An 18,901-nucleotide genomic window follows, 5' to 3' on the forward strand; every position below is an offset into this window, starting at 1 on the left:
GCGTTTGGAGCTGCTGCCGACGTTGCTGCTGCTGCTGCAGTTTTTGCTGCATTTGCTGACTTAATTGCTGATGCTGCTATCTTCGCTGCTTGTTGCGTTTGTCCTGCTGTTCCTTTTTTTAATGCTGCGTCTACTGCTGCTTGTGCTGCCACATCTGCTGCATCAGCCGCTTTTCTGCTGCCGCAGCTGCTGTTTCCACTGGTGCTGCCCCTGCTGCAACTAATGCAGCAGCATTTGCTAGTTTTGCAGCTTTGCTGCATTCTTGGCTGCTGTGGATGCTGCTGGTCCAGAAGCTGCAGCAGCTGCTGAGGCAGCTGCAGCCGCAGCCGCTGCTGCTGCTGTTGACGCCACTACTGCGGTTTCCTTGGCTTTAACTGCTGCAGGTGCTGCTGCTGTTGCTGCTGCTGCTGTTGTTGTTGTTGCCTTGGTTGTGCTTGCCAAGGTTGGTGCTGCACTGCTGCCTGGTGAGGGGCTTGCTGTAGATGGTGTTACATTTGTCCCTGATACCGTTGAAAGCTGAACGCCTGCTGCTGCTGTTGCACTTCTTGCTGCTGCATTTGTACTTGATGTCATTATTTCAGAGTTGTTTGCTGTTGCTGCCTTTACTACTGATTCTACTGACAATGCTGTTGCTGCTGCGATGACTGCCACTGTTTTTGCTGTTGCCATTGCTGAACGTGCTTCTTCTGTCATTTGTGCTGCTGTTGCTGCTGGGATTGCTGATAATGTCGCCAATGCATCATTTGATGAATCTCTCACTGCTTTTGCAGCTTCTGCTGTTGCCATCAATGCCTTTTGAGATGCTGCTTCTGAAGCTGCCTCATTGGCTGCTTTTGCTGCTGTTGCTGCTGCCTTTGCTGCCATTGCAGCTTTTGATGCTTCCTTGGCTATATTTGCCATTACATCTGCAATTGATGCTGGTGCTTTTGCTGCTGCTTGAATTGCTGCTAATGCTACTGCTTCTGCTGCTTCTGCAGCGTCTTTGGCTGCTGTTACTGCCAGGGATAATGATGCTGTTCCATCTGCTGCTAAGGTGGCAGCTCGAGCTGCTGCTTGTGCGTGGTTTATCGCAGCTTCTAATTCTTTGGTTGTTGCTCCACTGGCTGCTGCTGTTGAGGCTGCCACTGCAGTTGCTGCTGCTGCTGCTGAGGTGGACGCTATTATTGCTGCAGTTTGTTTTTCTGTGGGTGCTGTTGATGGGGCTCCTGCCACTGCTGGTGTTGTTTGACTATTTGATGGTTGCCCTGTGGCTGCACCCACGACTTTAATTGGGAGTGCCCCCACTGCTGCCCTTGCTGCTGCTGCTGAGCTTTTTGCTGCTGCATTTGCTGCTACTACCAAGTCCCCTCTTGCTGTAGATGCAATCAGTGCTGTTGCTTCTGTCATTGCTGCCACTGCTTGCGCTGCTGATAAGGATAAACGTGTGGCTGCTGCTGTGGGTCCACTCACGGATGATGATTCTTCTTTCAATATTCCTGCAACTATTATTGCTTTTTCAGCCACTGTTTTTTCAGCTTGTGCAACTTGGTCAATAGCTGTTGTGCTACCAACGGCTGCCAGTATTGCTGCTGTTGCTGCTTCTTCAGCAGCCTTTGCAGCTATCGATGATGCATTTGCTAGTCTTGCGAGTGATTGTCTCTTTGTTGCTGGTGCTGCTGCTGCCTCAACACTTGCTGCTGATGCTGCTTCTTTGGCAGCATTAGCAGCCGTAATTGCTGTAAATGCTGCTGCTGCTGGGGATTGTTGTCCTTTTGCCAGTAACATGGCAGCTCTGGCTGCATCTTGTGCAGCTTCTATGGCTTTTGCTGCAACTGGGCTTGTTGTGGCTCCAGCCGCTGCAGAAGTGGCTCCTCCTGCTGCTGCTGCAGTAGCTGCTGCTGCTGCAGCCACGGATACTGCTTTCACTGTTGCTGTTACTCTTGGTGACAATGTTATGGGCGATGCTGTTGTTAATGCTGTTGTTGTTGCTCCCTGTGTTGTTGGCTGTATAGTTGTTGCTCCTGATGTGGACGCTGTTGTGAATGTTGCTAGTGGTAGTGATGCACTTGAAGGTATTGTTGTAGTTGTAGGTGTAGCAGTAGATAATACTGTAGTTGTCATCATTGTTGTTGGGGCTGTAGTTGTGGGAATTAGTGGAGCTGCAGCAGAAATGGCTGCTGCGGCAGCAGATGTTGCTGTTTCTCCTGATTTTGCAGCGGCCTTTGCAATCAGTGAGCTTTCTAGCTTTTCAGCTGCTTCTCTTGCCTTATTGATTGATGCAGTTCCAGATGTTGCTGTTGCTGCATCTGCCGCAGCTTCAGCTGCTTGTTTTGCTTTCATTGCTGTTGCTGCAGCCAATTCTGCTGCTTTTTCTGCTGCTAAAATTGATGCTTGCACAAATGGTGAGTTTGTGTTGTTTCCGGATGTTGCATATTTGTTCCCTGATAATGCTACCTGCAATGCAGCTAGAGCTCTTGATGCAGCTTCTGCTGCATCTGTTGCAGCTGCTGCAACTAACTTTGCTGATTCTGCTGTTGTTGAAGAGGCAGCTGCAGCTGCAGCTTCAGCCACCTTATCTGCTGCAGCTGATATATTTGCTGAAGCCTCTACTATTTTTTTTAACATTTCTGCTCTTGATGCTGGGGCTGATGAAGCTGCTTTTAGCGCTGCATTTAATGCTAATTTTGCCTTTTCAGCTGCTTTTGCTGCTTCTCTAGCAGCAAAAGCAGGTGGTATTCCATTTAGTGGTCCTTCAGAAGCTGCAGCTGCATTTAATGCAGCAGTGACAGCGGCTACTGCAGCTGCTACTGCATCTTCAGCATCTCGTCCTGAAGAGGCTGCTCCAGCCGCTGCTGCTGTAGCTGCTGCTGTTGCTGCTACTGCTGCTGCTGCTGCCGTTGCTGCTGCTGTCAAGCTTGCCACTGTTATATTTGAGATTTGGCCCGGTGCTCCCGCGACTGGGTTTCCTGTTGTTGGGGTGTTTGTTGGACCAGCTGTGGGACCAGCTGTGGGACCAGCTGTGGGACCAGCTGTTGGACCAGTTGTTGGACCAGCTGTGGGACCAGTTGTTGGACCAGTTGTTGGACCAGCTGTGGGACCAGCTGTGGGACCAGTTGTTGGACCAGCTGTGGGACCAGTTGTGGGACCAGTTGTGGGACCAGTTGTTGGACCAGCTGTGGGACCAGCTGTGGTGGATGTCGGGGCACTTGGATTTACACTTCTGGGACACCTGAGTTTCAGGCTTCCTTCTGCTGTCGGGCTGGTGGATGCTGTTTCCATTTAAGAGTATGATCAGAATTCATTCATATAATTCAGAGTTCATAGTTTCCAACTTAAATACATAGAAATCATTACTTACCAATCAGTATTACAACAAAGACCAAAGTCTTGGCGATCATTTTGAATGCTCTCTGTTCTCCTCCGCTTTCTTTTCCAAAACTGAATCTGACCATCATCTGTAAGAAAATGAAGTAGTTGAAAGGAGACTGTTAATATCTTCATGAATATTGTTAGAACAATAAATATTGTCAGCATGAAAGTCTCATATACAGTTCATTTGACTAAAAACCTCTCTACTTCTCTTGAACTACATCGGATCATGTTCATTTGAAATGATTTCACTCTATAAAAGCTGTCGGACACATTTCCAGCTGTGACTGGTGCTGTGGGTTTATGAGACATTTAATCAAACCCAAAACCCACAGTAACAGAGATGATGACAGGAACATGGTCATATGCACATATTACATATAAAAGCTAAATAAACATTTAAAATGAAATGAAATCACAAAAAACACTGAATCATAAGTGAAATACTCACTCAGATTTTGAAGTGAAGTGACGATGTTTCCTCGACAGTTGCAGTAGCTCTCTCTCGTTGTCTGTCTCTTCTTCTTCTTCTTCTTCTTTGACTGTGTCCTTGTCCTTTCTGTCACCGTCTCTTCACCCTGTATATATACCAAGATGCAGCGGGAACAACGAATGAATGACGATCATGATGATGTCAGAGCCAGAGACGTCCCTCCCTTTCACGTAATGGACGCTAAGTGTGTGGATGCTTACTCAGCGTCGTTAAGTCAGATGAAACTTGTCCTGTGACATTTTGAGATTGAACCCAGTAATTAAAAGTGATGATTTGTTGTTGACCTTTAATATGATCGTATGTGTTTAAGTTTAGAGCAGAACATTTATGTAACCTGTGTTCTTCTACGAAGGCGAGGCTCCACATGACTGTTTAATAGTTGTGATGCATGGAAACATTTTAATAGCAGAGATAGAGATTTTATTATTGTGTGTGTGTTTGTGTGTTTGTGTGTCTGTGTGTGTCTCTGTGTGTCTTTGTTTGTGTGTTTGTGTGTTTGTCTGCCTGTGTGTCTGTGTTTGTGTATTTGTGTGTGTGTCTCTCTCCTCTACCTGCCCCTGTCTCCTCTATCTGCCCCCTGTCTGTCCTCTACCTGCCCCTGTCTGTCCTCTATCTGCCCCCTGTCTGTCCTCTACCTGCCCCCTGTCTGTCCTCTACCTGCCCCTGTCTGTCCTCTACCTGCCCCTGTCTGTCCTCTACCTTCCTGTCTGTCCTCTACCTGCCCCCTGTCTGTCCTCTACCTGCCCCCTGTCTGTCCTCTACCTGCCCCCTGTCTGTCCTCTACCTGCCCCTGTCTGTCCTCTACCTGCCCCCTGTCTGTCCTCTACCTGCCCCTGTCTGTCCTCTACCTCCCCTGTCTGTCCTCTACCTGCCCCTGTCTGTCCTCTACCTGCCCCTGTCTGTCCTCTACCTGCCCCTGTCTGTCCTCTACCTGCCCCTGTCTGTCCTCTACCTGCCCCCTGTCTGTCCTCTACCTGCCCCTGTCTGTCCTCTACCTGCCCCCTGTCTGTCCTCTACCTGCCCCCTGTCTGTCCTCTACCTGCCCCCTGTCTGTCCTCTACCTGCCCCTGTCTGTCCTCTACCTGCCCCCTGTCTGTCCTCTACCTGCCCCTGTCTGTCCCTCTATCTGCCCCTGTCTGTCCTCTACCTGCCCCCTGTCTGTCCTCTACCTGCCCCTGTCTGTCCTCTACCTGCCCCCTGTCTGTCCTCTATCTGCCCCCTGTCTGTCCTCTACCTGCCCCCTGTCTGTCCTCTACCTGCCCCTGTCTGTCCTCTACCTGCCCCCTGTCTGTCCTCTACCTGCCCCCTGTCTGTCCCTCTACCTGCCCCTGTCTGTCCTCTACCTGCCCCTGTCTGTCCTCTATCTGCCCCTGTCTGTCTATCTGCCCCTCTGTCTCCTCTACCTGCCCCCTGTCTGTCCTCTACCTGCCCCCTGTCTGTCCTCTACCTGCCCCTGTCTGTCCCTACCTGCCCCTGTCTGTCCTCTACCTGCCCCTGTCTGTCCTCTACCTGCCCCTGTCTGTCCTCTACCTGCCCCCTGTCTGTCGTCTACCTGCCCCTGTCTGTCGTCTACCTGCCCCTGTCTGTCGCCTACCTGCCCCTGTCTGTCGCTACCTGCCCCTGTCTGTCCTCTACCTGCCCCCTGTCTGTCCTCTACCTGCCCCTGTCTGTCCTCTACCTGCCCCTGTCTGTCCTCTACCTGCCCCTGTCTGTCCTCTACTCGCCCCCTGTCTGTCCTCTACCTGCCCCTGTCTGTCCTCTACCTGCCCCCTGTCTGTCCTCTACCTGCCCCCTGTCTGTCCTCTACCTGCCCCCTGTCTGTCCTCTACCTGCCCCCTGTCTGTCCTTTATCTCTATCTTAAAAGAGAATTAATAAAGTGAGAGGTGTCTTTGTCCCACATGTGAAGGGACAGTTTGTATGTTTGTCTCTTTCTCTTGATGCCACCTGATGCCACCTCTCCACCTCATAGTTAAAGTTTTTGTTCAGGGCGTCTCCGTACAACATGAGCAGAAAGCGTCGTATAATTAAATAATCAGAGTGACACCTGTGACATGAGGCGTGACGAGGGAACCTGCCAACAACAGGCTCCACAGCTGGTTCACTCTCAGGGATTTAACCCCACAGGGACAACGTGTCCCAGGTCTCCAGCTGGATCGTGCTGAGCAGCAGGTCCACTGTGAAAACTTCACTGTAAAACAACTCAGGCCACAGTCAGTGTTTCATTCAGATACAGAGACTGAGCGTGAAGTCTGCACAAGAAACTAAGACACAACTAAATAATAGGACTGTTCTTTGATCAAATCCATGAATAATCGTTTTAACTTCATATATATCAACACATTAAAAAAGATCCTCTATATTTATCCCAGATAGCAAACAGATGTAGGTGAAGTGTTGAGTCTGTTGAGTGGAGCTTGTGGACACTTGATGACATCACACGAGCAGAATGGAGACATTTGACTGTTGAAGAATCGGTCACCAGCTGTTTACCTTTATATACAGTCACTGATCATCTTTATATACAGTCACTGATCATCTTTATATACAGTCACTGATCATCTTTATATACAGTCACTGATCATCTTTATATACAGTCACTGATGGTCTTTATATACAGTCACTGATCATCTTTATATACAGTCACTGATCATCTTTATATACAGTCACTGATCATCTTTATATACAGTCACTGATCATCTTTATATACAGTCACTGATCGTCTTTATATACAGTCACTGATCGTCTTTATATACAGTCACTGATCATCTTTATATACAGTCACTGATCATCTTTATACAGTCATGATGGTTTATATACAGTCACTGATGGTCTTTATATACAGTCACTGATGGTCTTTATATACAGTCACTGATCATCTTTATATACAGTCACTGATGGTCTTTATATACAGTCACTGATCATCTTTATATACAGTCACTGATCATCTTTATATACAGTCACTGATCATCTTTATATACAGTCACTGATCATCTTTATATACAGTCACTGATCATCTTTATATACAGTCACTGATCATCTTTATATACAGTCACTGATCATCTTTATATACAGTCACTGATCATCTTTATATACAGTCACTGATCATCTTTATATACAGTCACTGATCATCTTTATATACAGTCAGTGATGGTCTTTATATACAGTCACTGATGGTCTTTATATACAGTCACTGATGGTCTTTATATACAGTCACTGATCATCTTTATATACAGTCACTGATGGTCTTTATATACAGTCACTGATCATCTTTATATACAGTCACTGATCATCTTTATATACAGTCACTGATCCTCTTTATATACAGTCACTGATCATCTTTATATACAGTCACTGATCGTCTTTATATACAGTCACTGATCATCTTTATATACAGTCACTGATCGTCTTTATATACAGTCACTGATCATCTTTATATACAGTCACTGATCGTCTTTATATACAGTCACTGATCATCTTTATATACAGTCACTGATCATCTTTATATACAGTCACTGATCGTCTTTATATACAGTCACTGATCATCTTTATATACAGTCACTGATCGTCTTTATATACAGTCACTGATCATCTTTATATACAGTCACTGATCATCTTTATATACAGTCACTGATCCTCTTTTGTCATGAGTTGTCTTTATATACAGTCACTGATGGTCTTTATATACAGTCACTGATCATCTTTATATACAGTCACTGATCGTCTTTATATACAGTCACTGATCGTCTTTATATACAGTCACTGATCATCTTTATATACAGTCACTGATCCTCTTTATATACAGTCACTGGTTATACAGTCACTGATGGTCTTTATATACAGTCACTGATCATCTTTATATACAGTCACTGATCATCTTTATATACAGTCACTGATGGTCTTTATATACAGTCACTGATCATATTTATATACAGTCACTGATGGTCTTTATATACAGTCACTGATCATCTTTTTCTATAAGTTGTGTCTTACATAACCACAGTAATATGAGTAGGTGTGACAGCTGCTGCCGAATCAGCTGACTACTGGACCATCTTGGTCACATGGTTCCTGATGAACACGTGATGTTTATATGTCGAAGCTGTACGGAAACAAAGTTCAACCACGTCTTCTTTTAGAATCGTTCGTTGAAGCATTGCACGATTCACACATGTGGATTTAGATAAGATAAGATCAAACAATATATTAAATTAAATAAATAGATTTAAAATAAAGATACAACTTGTACAGTATCTTAGATCCCATTCCTACAAAAGTACTTAAAGAAGTTCTGCCCCTAATTGACAGTTGGTTACTGAACACAATCAATCTGTCATTATCATCAGGATGTACCACAGTCCTTTAAACTAGCTGTAATCAAACCCCTTCTCAAACAACCACCCTGGACCCGAAGGTTTTCAACTACAGACCGATATCCAACCTCCCCTTCCTGTCTAAACTCCTGAGAAGGTTGTAGCCAATCAGCTGTGAGAGTTTCTCCAGGAAAGTAATGTGAAGACTTTCAGTCGGGGTTTAGAGCCAATCACAGCACGGAGACAGTCCTGGTTAAAGTCACTAATGAGCTTCTAATAGCTTCAGATGTTTGTGTCTGTCCTCGTCCTGTTAGATCTCCGTGCAGCATTCAACACTATTGACCATCACATTTTATTACAGAGACTAGAACAGTTCATTAGCATTAAAGGAACCGCCCTCAACTGGTTTAAATCTTATTTATCAGATCAATTCCAATTCGTCTAAATTAATGATGGGTCATCTGTGCGCACCAAAGTTAACCACGGTGTTCCACAGGGCTCTGTGCTCGGCCCAATTTTATTCTCATTATGTACGCTTCCACTAGGAAACATTATCAGGACACACTCGGTAAATGACACCCAGTTATACTTGTCATTAATTAACTAAATGTTTCAAGGACATAAAGAACTGGATGAGCTGTAACTTTCTCTTATTAAACTGAAGCTGCTCCAGACAACATTGCCCTTGTTTCCAGTGAAACCATCAAGAATCATGGAAGAATTCACATGATCAGTCATTTACGACACTGCTGCTTTTGCGACTTTCTTAAGAGGAACATTATCATCACCAGCTCCACCTCTTGACTCTCTTCTGCCCTCTATTGGATGTATTGTTTAACAATCATGCCAACGTAAAGATCACATGAAGAATGAGCAGCGACAATTACACCGTTTGAAATTGACATAAATGAGAATTAAAGAGACACTGCACCTTTGAATGTATTTATTTTTGTGTTACATTGTATTTGACTTTTTTTGTAATAAGCTCTTTCTACCTTCGTCTTATTTTACTGTTGCGCTGCTGAGCTGACGAACTCCTTTCATTGAACTTTGACCCTGTGATAACTTCAGGAAGCTTCCACAAGTGTGTACGTGCTGGAGTCGTCGCTCGTAGCTGGATAACCTTGATAACTTAGCTTTAGCGAGCTAATTGGTGTTGTGTGTGGGTGGGCAGGGTTGGCCTGTCGTAGCCCCGCCTCCCAGCCCTGTGCTCTAAAGGCATGTTTATGAAGTTCCAGGGAAAAACACTACAGATGAAACTTAGTGTGGAAGTTAGACTTTAAATGTGTGTGATGGTGGCTGACACGTAAACTTTACTTGGTAGCTAAGTGTGTTGAGTCCCCTGACACGCCCCTGCCTGTTTGTTCAACCTCTTTTAGGAACCTTTAGGAACCACTTTGTGTTTATTAACGAATCCACTCCAGAGACGCACGGGATGAGAAGCCACGTGAAAGTGAACGGTCAGGCTGAAAACTCAACCACTTGTCGTTGGCACAGAGTAAAAGATGTGGGCGACACGTTGAGGTACAGTAGCCGCTCCCTGACGCTGCATCGGGGCGTGGGGCGCCTTAAAGGTCAGGCCGGCGTGTTCCTGAAAGAATGTGGGCGGTGTCAGCTGTAGGTAGCATGTGCGTCCACCTTGTGCTGTGTGCGCACCGTCTTTTGTCTGCTCTAATCAAACACTCATTACATTTCTCACTAATTCATAGGTGGCTGTTGATCATCACCTGATTGGAATGCCTTGATGATTGTCTGTCCTCGTTAGTGCGCAGAGGATTTGTGCAATGGAAACCAAATGTGATCCTCATCATGTAATTGCACTTCGGGGCCGGAGGTTTTCACCGGGGGTCATTTACGTACAGTGGGTTCTAAAGAAGAACAGCTCCTCGTTTTCTGTGTTCCTCAACCTCATTAATGTAACCATGACGACGGAGGTGCTCTAAGCGCCGTGAAGGACAACAAATGGAAATATTATTCATATTAATATTCATATACAAGATTCATATATTTACACATTAAGGACAAACCTCTTCTGCCCTGTTTTCACGTGTCCTCGTCTCATCTTGAATCTTCCTCCTGACTCCGCCTCTTTAGTAAACATACTTTTGCTTTGGTTCATTTTGTTTCTTTAGAGCTTTATTCATATTTATGCCTCATGAGTCGCAGCCCCCTCCTGATCTCAGGTCAAAGGTCACACCTGTCAGCTGCATGTGACATCCGGATCATTTTATATTCTATCAATAATGTTGTCGTGGTGATCGATCGTATTAGACACTGACTCTTCAAGGATTTTTATTCAGCCTGAATTTGATTTCATTAGAAACATTTTAAAATTCAAACCAATAAAGTCTCATATGTGTCGACAAACATGGAAACACAAAGACATGAAGTTCTGTTTATTTTTTGTTAAGAGATGAATTATCTGTCACACGATCACTAGTGTCAGTTTTGTTTTTGTGAGTTATGAACCACAGACCTCTTTGAGTCTCTACAGCGCTACCTGGCGCATTACGTGAACTCACCATCCAGATAAGCCGAAGCCAGAGATGTGAGCAGTGCACTGCAGAGATGAACCTGCTGAGCGTTCAGATGGATTTCATTCATTTCTATAGTAATATTTGACTTTTATCCGGATCCAAAAGTAAAATGTTAAAGGACCTGGACTTTTAATCAAAGGATCACAAGGAACTTTATTTATGTATCATCAAAAAAAATATTTTTAATCAGTTTATTTTTATTTTTCTCGGAATTACTTGATTCAGTGATGTTTATTCGACTTAATCTGAAGTAATTCCGGTAACGTATGTTTATGTAGATTATATATATATTGTATTCTGTTACGGTTTTACTGTTGGAGAACATGTAGGAACAAAAGCTGAAATATTTTTGTAAGAGGAGACACACACACACATATATAAATATATATTTATAAAATTGATATGATACATGTTCTACGTCACATGACCACAGCATCAGAAGCAGAACCTCTGGGTCATGGGGGAGTTTTCTCAACTCCAATCACCATTGGTGATTTTAAACCAGTTACACAAACACAATATTTTGAAGAAAACAACACTTTGTGGAACTTGTTACTGAAGCTGAACACGTGACGACAGTAAACTGTGTCGTAGTGATGGTGACGTTCAAATCATGGTCACTGCACAAACAACATTCTTCTGACTTTAAAGTTTATTCTTATTCATTTCAACAAACCCAAACAGTTCATACTTTATCAAAAAGAAAACACACAACATGGACAACAGCTGAGCTGGCGAGCAGCAGGTGAGTTCACGTTTTCATCGTCAGGACATCTTCTGGAAGACGAACACCAGGTAGATACCTGCACAGGAAGCAGAGGACACATCAACGTTTCACGGGATTATTACCTCCACCAAGGTTTGTCGTCTGACTGTCGGCAGGATTACTAAAAAACTACACAACTGATTTACACAATTTTGCAGAGGGGTGCGTCATGACCCAAATAAGAACCAAGTCCATTCTGGAGTGGATCCCGAAATTGTGTTTCACTTTTTTTAACATGTTAAAGAGCGTTGGACTTGGTGAAAACTAGAGACCATGAATAAAGATGGACGACATGATGGCTCCCAAAAGTGAAGCCAATCATCTGGATCACCCCCTGGTGGCTGGCTGCAGTATAGCTTATAAACCCTGCGTCTGACTGCACATGACATCAAAAGCGCAAGATGGCAGCGTTCGAATCTGAGAGGAAGTCGAGAGGCATCGTCCATCGTTATTTATGGAACTTCAAATACCTCTTCAGGTTAACAGGTACGATGAGAACATTTAATCATTCTTACAAATCTAAAAGTATTTTCTGCTGAAACACAATCGAATGAACCAGGTTCATTTGCAGGTCAAACATTTTTTTAAAAACAAGTCAACAGTGAAGTTAAAGGAGAAACTTACTGGTTGCTTCCCACTCAGATCTGCTCAGAGTTCCCTGCACAAAACACAAACTGTGTCAGACACTGAGCTGGAGTCAGTTTCATCAGATACTAACCTTTGTTTAAGATGTCTGCTTATAAAACATTAATATCTTCACATCACACAGAAACTAAACACAGCTGCTGCTTTATTTCACTTTGTCGTCTGATTTTTTGTCTCGTTCGTCAGCCTCATTCGACACTGACCCGTCAGAACCAGCTCTCTCACCAGTGGTAGTTTGACTCCAGCGCTGCCGCAGTGCTCTTTAGCATGGCAGTACTCTCCTTTGATGTCTGTAGCCTGTCGACCTCCGTCCTCACAGGGAAACGGCTGAAAGTAAAACAACACTTTACAAATTTCAAGATTTTCTCACTGACAAGAAACTGACTGATGCTCCAGCGACAGAGAACTGGTTTAAAATGAAGGAACCCAGAATTATCGACCCGCCATTGTTTACCTCCAACTATCAGACTCATGAGGTCACTGTGACCTTTGACCACTAAAATCTAATCAATTCATCTTTGAGTCCAAGTGGTCAACATTTGAAAAACTTCCCTGAAGGCAGATTTAAGAAATCATGTTCAAGAGGACAAACACGTTTGTGAGGTGACCTTGACCTTTGACTTTCCCAAATGGAATCAGTTCACTTGTGAGTCTAAATAAACATTTGTGCCAAATTTTAAAGGATTATCTTGAGGCGTTCTTAAGATAAGGTGTTCACAAGGCAAAAAATGGGGATTTGTGAGGACGCCGTGACCTTGACCTTTGACTTTCAACCACCCAAATCGAATCAGTTCATATTTGAGTGCGACTGAATGTCTCAAGTGGTTCTCAACTGGTCTGGCTTCGGGACCCATCATCACCTCTTAATGACAAGCCGCGACCCAAATCGAGGAAAATATTCAACTTCTCAAATTGATTTCATGAAAAGATGGTTCAGTTTGAACCTGAGACAGAATATCACAGTAAGCCAACACAAAAAAACAAGTTTAATGATAAACCAAAACAAATAAATACAAAAGTCCAACTACTGAGAAGTAGTTTCAAAAAGAATCTATGAGAACCAACTCCGCACTATGGAAATAACTGTGTCTTGAGTAGCAGCTTTTATCACCAAACTCAAAATAAACTAAACAAAAAGTGCAATTCAAAAAGATTCAAGGATACAAAATGAACTTTCTTCTGATTACCGTATCCCTTTTACACTCAATTAGCTGCATTTTAATTAAAAACCAAAAAGTGCATCTTAGGGACACAAGGTAATACAACATACTGTTAAGGAGCGGGAATAGACGGCACTCCGCTGCATAAAGAATCCCCTTCAAAATAAAAGCACAGGATTTTTTTTTTGCCCAGGCAAAGGCCCACTGAAAACGGGTCCGCGCCCCAAAAGTGACCCACCAGTTGAGAATCACTGTCTTAAGATATCCTGTTCACAAGAATGTGACAGGGGGACAACTTCAAAACATTACATTTCATTTAGCTGACGCTTTTATACAAAGCGACTTACAGTAAGTGCATCAACCATGAGGGAACAAACCAGAACACCTCAATAAAAACGAAAAAGCTCTGGATATCTGGATATTTAAACCTCAAGACCACAGACTTGTTTCCAGCTTCCTCACTCGGCCAGTGTTTGGGATTGATAATTGATCACTTTACCTCCAGCGCCATCATTTTCATCATGAGGCTGCGGTGATGCTCCTTCTTCACCTTCTCCTCAGAAAACTCAGAGAACCTTTGCTTCAGCACCAGACGCATGTTGTAGCGTTTGGCCATGCTGACACAGAGAGAAGAGGAAAAGCTGAGTTTCTACATTAGAGTGACTGCAGAGTTCTAACCATTGATTCTTGATGGTCATTATTCACACAGAAATGTTGCCACGCAAACAGGACGCAATAAAACAAATTCTGCATTAATTATATGATCTTACTGTTCCAAAAGAGGAAAGTAGACGAGGAACTCTGGAACGTCGACCACGCCCTCGAGGCTGAAGTGATACTGACAGCCGAACATAGGGTACGAACCTTTGGACTGAAACAAGACTTTAAACACCTCGTTACCAAACGACAGGGAGTCCGACGCCTCCAAACGTTTACTGCAAAGGACAAGAGGAGAGACACCGATGTTCAAAATCTTCGTGTGTTTTCTGACGATCTCCAGTGAAGCTGCAGCACGACAAACGTAGTTCAGATATACAACATTCTTGTTCTTACACAAGTTCGAAGGCATCTGGCGTCGTTCCGATGAAGTAACCACCAGGTTTCAGACGCTCGCAGGCGTTTCTCAGCATCACGTTCGCCTTCTCTTCGCTCTCAAACGAGTAATGATACACAAACTGACAGCTGCAGATGTCAAACATCAGCTTCGGGTCGTCGAGCTTCTCTGACAGAACCTCCTGCACACAGACGTCACAGGAGTTACACCAACATCTCTACAAGTATGTAAGTAAAGAGATCTACGTGCTCTAATTCCACGTGCTCTAATTCTACCTCGGTTCACAGATAAACTGATCTATGTGTTGTGGTTCTACCTTGGAACAGTCGGCAGTGATGAACTGAGCGCTGAAGATTTTCTCGTTAACGTGACTTTTCCTCTTCATGTCTTCATAACGACTCTGACATTGCTCCACAGACACTCCAGCTATATCTGAAAATAAAAACATTTTGATGATTAATTTTTGAATCCTTCTGCTTTTCAACACTCAGGAACTTGGGAGTGATCTTTGATCCCGATTTGTCCTTTGATTCTCACTTAAAACTAATTTCTAGGACCGCCTTCTTCCACTGGTTTAACATCTCAAACATCATGTCTCAAAAAGATGCAGAAGAACGAGTCCAGGCCTTTGTTCCATCCAGACGTGATTATTGTAATTCCTTATTATCAGGCTCCAGCAGGAAGTCGTTAAAGACTCTGCAGTTTGTCCTAAACGCTGCAGCACGTGTCCTCACAAGAACCAGGACCAGAGACCACATGTCTCCTGTGTTAGCTTCACTACACTGGCTTCCTGTTACATTTAGAATTTAAAACCCTCCTCCTCACCTACATTAATAATATGGCAGCATCAAACCTTAAAGAGCTCATCGTACCTTATCACCACTAGAGCCCTGAGCTCCCAGAATTCAGGCTGTTGTCCCTAAAGTCTCTAAAGCAGAGGAGGAGCCAGAGCTTCAGCACCAAGCTCCTCTCCTGTGGAATCATCTCAGCTTCAGTTGTGGAGGCAGACTCCATCTGTACGTTGAAGATTCAAACCTTCCTTTACGATAAAGCTTAAAGTTAGAGCCGGTCCAGGTTTTGTCTTGGACCTTATCGTCCGCAGATCCAAGGCCGCGGCTGCGGCCACATCGTGGATTATGATGGTGGATCCTGTATCGTGTTGGCATCTGATAGTGGTGGTGGACCACGATCGAGGTGGCAGCTGATGGTGGATCCTGATCGTGGACTATGATCACAACAGGACTGCTTGATATATAATGTCTCCTCAGATACTCGACCATTACTGACAATAATCCATCAATTCATTGACCTTCAGTTATGCTCCAAAGTGTTTATTCTAATCAAAGCTGTAAATTGACTAACGATTTACTGGAATGTGATTTGAATTCAGGATCTAGATGATGGACAGAAAACCTTGTGACGGACGGAGGGGATCAGACCTCCGCGGCGTCTAGTGGCAAAACTTTATCCTTCTTAGAAAATTACAACTAAATATAAAATCTCTAACATTCTTGGAGAATTAAATTCTGTGAATTGACCTTTCAAAACAAGAAATACATTTTCAAATTCATTGAATGGATCCAACAAAAGAAAAGATCAAAGATCTCTAATAACTTCAAATGAAATTTGGATAAGAGCATCGAGAACCTAGTGCACCATCTACTGGTGACAGACAGTATTGTTTTACAGTCAGGGTGCAAGTTGCACATTTGAGAGATAAATCCAATGACCCAGGTAACTTCCTGTTTGTGATGTCACAGTAATAACCTCACAAACGGCGGAGGAACAGGTGAAGATGCACCTGACAACATCTGATCAGGGGACCTTACTGATGTTAATCAATAATAATTGATTACCTGCACAGACCAGGTGATTGATTCCTCCTCTCCTCCACTTCAGAAGGTCTCCTCCTTTCCCACAGCCCAGATCCAACACAGACACCTGCCGAGACCCCGCCCCCCGCACCTGCTCCAGGATCTCACCTGTCAGTCAAACAAACAGCACTTTAATATATCCATAATCAATAAGAACTAAAATCAATGATTTCCTCCTCTGACACCTGAACACATCTGCGGCTCTCTGATGAGTCACAGTGATGAAATGACTCATCATATCTAACAGATTATTGATCAGTTACCGATCAGGACGCTCTTCAGCCAGTTGTTGAAGTTCCTCATGAAGAAGATTCTGCTTTGACTTCTCGCAGCCAGACCCACTTCCTGTAGCCGGTTGTAGTGACTGGCCACCTTCACACTGTGATCGGCCACCTGACGGATCAACGCCACACATCATCAACACCTTCCATCGATAACAGATCAAAGAGGGATAATCGGTCAGTGAACTACCTGCTTCCTGTTGGATGAGGTCTCCTCTTTGTCCTCCTCTTCCTCAGGTCTCCTCTTCCTCCCTCTTTCCTCCCCTTCTCCTCCCCCCTTCACAGTTTCTGTCGTCTGAAGATCCATCGTTCTCTGAAAACAAAGAAACACAGACAGTAAATAAAGATGGACGCTGCGTCTCCGCCTCCTCACACGGTACAAACGTGAAGCTAAATTATCTCAAAACGCTGCCATCTTGTGCTGATGATGTCATCAGAGAGTCTGTTTCCACAGATTCGACAAACTTTAATGTCGCTGTCGTCTCAACAGCTCAGGCTCCACAAGGCGGATCTGGATCCAGAATTCTTTTAACATTTTCTTTGATTCCTCAGAGAATAATTCCGGGATCTTGATGAAACAAATTTGAGATGTTCAGAGACTTTTTAAGAGTGTGTGAAATGTGGTGCAGATCCAAATAAACCTCAGGATGTAGTGAATGTGGTTGTTGACTGCTGGACCTTTGTGGAGGAGCTCTACTGAGTTATGTTCTCCATTCAAATAAAATATCACAAACACTAACTCTACTAGAAAGAGGCGTGTCTGGGGAGATGATAGAATACAGATCAACAGTTTGGTTCAGGAAGTAAAGATTTTGATTATCAACCAGAATATTTGAACCATCCGTGGTAAAAGCACCACAAGCGACGAGATAGTGAAACGATGTTTTGTTCTCACAAGTCACAAGTTTGTATGACATTAACTGTGTTTAAACAAAAACGTGTTTCATTCAGGATGTCAAGAAGGAGAACTACACTACCCACAATCCTCAGCTGTAGCAGCGACGGCTCTGATTGGTGGAGCTCGCTGTTAGCGTGAAGATTAAACTACACAATAACATATAAAGTATTTCACATGAGCTCAATCACAACATTCACATTAACGCAGCAGTAAAAATTAATACAAAAACTTAGTAAAACTTGTTCTGCAGCACATTTACTTGAGGAACATTTTGCTGATGAGACAACAAATGTTCTGGATGCAGGACTTTTCCTTGCAGTGGAGTATTTTAAACGTGTTGAAGTATGAAGTACAGACTGTGAATACTTCTGCTCAGTTCTCAGGAGCTGAAGGAAAACGACTGTTTTTACTGCGTTTCTACGGCTAACGTTAGCAGCTAGCATGCTAACAGCTCCTGGAGTCAAATAAAACGTGGGTTTTCGGTCTGGGACGAACCGGAAGTCACCAGTGCCTCGTGTCGCAGGTGAACCTGTCACGTGACCGGAGACAAACGGGGAAAGAATCCGGTACCGGTCGAGTTTTCACGAAAACACAAAACAACAACAATGGACTCACGGTGCAGAACCGGCGCACGCGCTCTGAGCAGCTTCCGGTGGATCTACGTCACATCTCCGCGCCGCTGACGCATCGGAAATGACAAACCCCGACTCAGTTTTCTCTCCCTCTCCAACTGGAACAAAGCAACACGATGTAATTAACTTACTCACTAAGTCATAAATATCTAAATATCTCATCAGCCAAATAAAGTAACTATCATTCATCCTTTATGGTCTTTTAGAATTAAATCAAACAATACACACAAATTATCATAAGCTCTAAAAACTCGATTTAAATTCAGAAAACTCTGTGAATCTATTTCAAAGCAAAACTAGGGCTACGTTGTAGCACTGAACGGGCCCGAGCACACGCAACCCGGGACCTGTTGCTGTCGTGGGAGAGTGCGATCTGCGACCGGGCGCACGGCTCCGCGTTGCATGCGTTTTGCGCACTGCGGGAAGGATAACGCTTCACTTCCTGCGTCCGTCATGTCTAGTTTGGACTCGATTGGACCTTGTATGTCCGAGATACACAACCTCGTGTTTTGATGGCGTGTAATCAAACTTTGAGGCCACACCACGGTCACACCGTGTGATGAAAACACGTCATTCGAGGTAGTTTTTATCTCCATCTTGTTGTGATGACGCTCATCTCCATTTGAAGTTGATCTGATAAAAGCCCTGGGACAAGTTTGTCAAAGTAAAAATGTGGAAAATGTGGAAAATGGCCACTAAATCCAAAATGGCGGGCTTCCTGTTGTGTTTTTCACAATGCACCTCTAGACTTTTTTGTGCGTCTGGTCATGATACCCAGGTGTCCCGATTTTTGTGAAGATCGGTGAAACTAACTGAGGGGCTTTTCCTTAGATGGCGCTGTTGAGCCACTTTGCCACGCCCATTTCAAATTACTCCAGAATTCAAATACTTTTTAGGGTTTT

The 18,901-nt window shown here is 44.0% G+C and overlaps 2 protein-coding genes across 3 annotated transcripts; both read right to left on the reverse strand.

Annotated features, from left to right (window-relative positions):
* Positions 1 to 2,244: 2,244 nt before the first annotated feature.
* Positions 2,245 to 10,661, reverse strand: LOC118125108 (uncharacterized protein DDB_G0287625-like). Its single transcript, XM_047344231.1, has 4 exons — positions 10,653 to 10,661; positions 3,800 to 3,926; positions 3,338 to 3,434; positions 2,245 to 3,248 (listed from the first exon to the last, which is right to left on the reverse strand). The coding sequence occupies exons 1-4, from the start codon at positions 10,659 to 10,661 to the stop codon at positions 2,795 to 2,797; spliced, it is 687 nt and encodes a 228-aa protein (XP_047200187.1). The 3' UTR covers positions 2,245 to 2,794.
* A 662-nt stretch (positions 10,662 to 11,323) lies between these two features.
* On the reverse strand, positions 11,324 to 18,084 carry rnmt (RNA (guanine-7-) methyltransferase). Of its 2 annotated transcripts, none has more exons than XM_035183545.2 (11): positions 17,983 to 18,084; positions 16,660 to 16,782; positions 16,452 to 16,581; positions 16,171 to 16,296; positions 14,631 to 14,746; positions 14,314 to 14,495; positions 14,031 to 14,195; positions 13,760 to 13,877; positions 12,326 to 12,427; positions 12,080 to 12,113; positions 11,324 to 11,492 (listed from the first exon to the last, which is right to left on the reverse strand). In XM_035183545.2, the coding sequence occupies exons 2-11, from the start codon at positions 16,774 to 16,776 to the stop codon at positions 11,455 to 11,457; spliced, it is 1,128 nt and encodes a 375-aa protein (XP_035039436.1). In that variant the 5' UTR covers positions 16,777 to 16,782; positions 17,983 to 18,084; the 3' UTR covers positions 11,324 to 11,454. The 2 variants fall into 2 exon arrangements, with proteins under 2 accessions (XP_035039436.1, XP_035039437.1); XM_035183546.1 differs by having other exon boundaries at positions 17,863 to 18,000.
* Positions 18,085 to 18,901: the final 817 nt, after the last annotated feature.

This window comes from Hippoglossus stenolepis, chromosome 17 (genome assembly GCF_022539355.2).
Source record: "Hippoglossus stenolepis isolate QCI-W04-F060 chromosome 17, HSTE1.2, whole genome shotgun sequence".
NCBI classification, from domain to species: domain Eukaryota; kingdom Metazoa; phylum Chordata; class Actinopteri; order Pleuronectiformes; family Pleuronectidae; genus Hippoglossus; species Hippoglossus stenolepis.

Excerpts from the sequence above, each read along its gene's own strand:
- LOC118125108 (XM_047344231.1), bottom strand. Across the intron at positions 3,435-3,799 it reads CACTTCACTTCAAAATCTGA|ATGATGGTCAGATTCAGTTT; the intron begins GTGAGTATTTCA and ends ATTTTCTTACAG. Across the intron at positions 3,249-3,337 it reads CTTTGTTGTAATACTGATTG|CATCCACCAGCCCGACAGCA; the intron begins GTAAGTAATGAT and ends AAATGGAAACAG.
- rnmt (XM_035183545.2), bottom strand. The coding sequence starts at position 16,776 with ATGGATCTTCAGACGACAGAAACTGTGAAGGGGGGAGGAGAAGGGGAG. Across the intron at positions 16,582-16,659 it reads CCTCATCCAACAGGAAGCAG|GTGGCCGATCACAGTGTGAA; the intron begins GTAGTTCACTGA and ends TTGATCCGTCAG. Across the intron at positions 12,114-12,325 it reads CTGGAGTCAAACTACCACTG|GGAACTCTGAGCAGATCTGA; the intron begins GTGAGAGAGCTG and ends TGTTTTGTGCAG.